The 1567-nt window shown below is 54.0% G+C and overlaps 1 protein-coding gene across 1 annotated transcript in view; it reads right to left on the bottom strand.

The window, feature by feature from the left end:
* The window catches only part of LOC130583749 (bMERB domain-containing protein 1-like), a 22617-nt gene that overhangs the window by 7849 nt on the left and 13201 nt on the right, over window positions 1–1567 (bottom strand). Inside the window, 1 exon segment of the mRNA XM_057383301.1 lies at window positions 806–879. Coding sequence (XP_057239284.1) covers window positions 806–879 — 74 coding nt within the window.

Genomic DNA, 1567 nt, shown 5'->3' with positions numbered 1-1567 from the left:
TCTCATCCAAACCCTGAGCCCTTTGGGGGTGCTGTCGGTTGGATCCTTTGGCTGAGGGGGATCCTTCAGGGAGGTTTGGCCTTTCCTGGGCTGTGAAGGACAAGAATGGCTCCAGCTGGGACAGGGAGGCCACTGGGCACAGTAAACGGGGTGACAAAAGCAGCACTTCCTCCCAGAGGGATTTTTCCCTCCTGTTGCCCTGGCCTGTTTGCCCCTCTTCAGCATCCTGAAGGGTGAATTCCCCTGAATCAATGGCATCACCAGGCCCCTTTGCCATGAAATCCCCTCTGCACCCATCCCCTCCCTAGCTGCAGGCAGGAACTCTCCCCTGGCAGCCGCTGTCCTCTGTCCCATCATGGACACGCAGCAGGAATTCCCTCCTGCTCTCGGCCTTGAGGGCATCTCCCCTCCTGCTTCCTCCAAAGGGGTCCCTCCAGGGTGGGCTGGGACAATGGCCCCATTTGGGGCATTTCCTGGGGTCTCACTTTCTCAGGATTCTCTGTCACCTCCCTCAGCTCTCATMCCCTCTGGTACCAGACACTTTTCCTCAAAGGAATTGACTTTTCTCTCCTTTCTGGTTCCTCTGCCCTCCAGCCCAGGCTGGAAAGAACACTGGCAGTTCTGCCAGCAGGAAAACTCCCAGTGAGGACCTTGGAGAGACTCAGGGAGCCACAGTTGTGGGTTCTGGCTCTGGGAGCATCCTGGGGTGGGTGCTGGTATTTGATGGGAGCCTTTCTGCTCACTGCAGCAGGGTGCAGCTCCCCAAGAGCTCCCCAAAGCTCCCCAAAGCTCCCCAAAGCCTTACCTGGCAGATCCAGGAGTTTCTGGAGCTCTGTTTTCAGCCGGCTGATTTCCTGGCAAAGCTGGATGTCATCCATCCTGCAGAGACACAAACGGAACCTCTGAGGGGGAAAACTGGGAGAGGAGGGGTTCAAAAAGATGTGACCACTGAGGGGAAACTGGGAGAGAAAATGTTCAAAAAGATGTGACCAGTGAGGGGTTGGGAAACTGGGAGAGGAGAAGTTCCAAAGCCCCAGAGCAACACCCAGCCAGTGCTGGAAGGAAAAGCACTCTGTGCCTGTGTGGGGATCCCAGATTTCCCTGCTTTCCCATGGGAAATGTCAGGCCAGTTCATCCCAGAGTTTTATTGGAGCCACACAGGTTGGGACTCTGGTTGTTGGCAGAGAAAAAGTTTTATTATCTTAATGATAAAACCTTATCAAAACCTGGCCCATCCACCAGACAAGAGCAGCTGTGCTTCTCCTGGTCTCAGAAAATATTTCTCAAGGAACAAAATCCAAAAATAAGTGGAAGCTGCTGCCATAGAAAAAGATCTTTTTTATCCCACCTTTCTGCAGGATTAAATAAAGAAAATTGAAATGTAACAGAGGGGATGTGCAGAGTTTTCACGTGCACAGCTGAGAAATAGGGTCACTTCAAGGGGACAAAAGGAACCTCCTCTGCTGGGTCCCAGCCAGTCCCGGGCTGATGTGGGAGCTGCTGCCCCAGAGGATGGGACTCCTGGGGACGGGAGTGGCTCAGAGCCCGACAATCCCAGCCCTGTCCC

The sequence above is a fragment of the Malurus melanocephalus genome, unplaced genomic scaffold, assembly GCF_030028575.1.
Source record: "Malurus melanocephalus ecotype Western Australia unplaced genomic scaffold, MMel_1.1 scaffold_622, whole genome shotgun sequence".
Taxonomy (NCBI): Eukaryota; Metazoa; Chordata; class Aves; order Passeriformes; family Maluridae; genus Malurus; species Malurus melanocephalus.
Note: the sequence above shows the minus strand (reverse complement) of the source record. Positions and strands in the feature narration are given on the sequence as shown.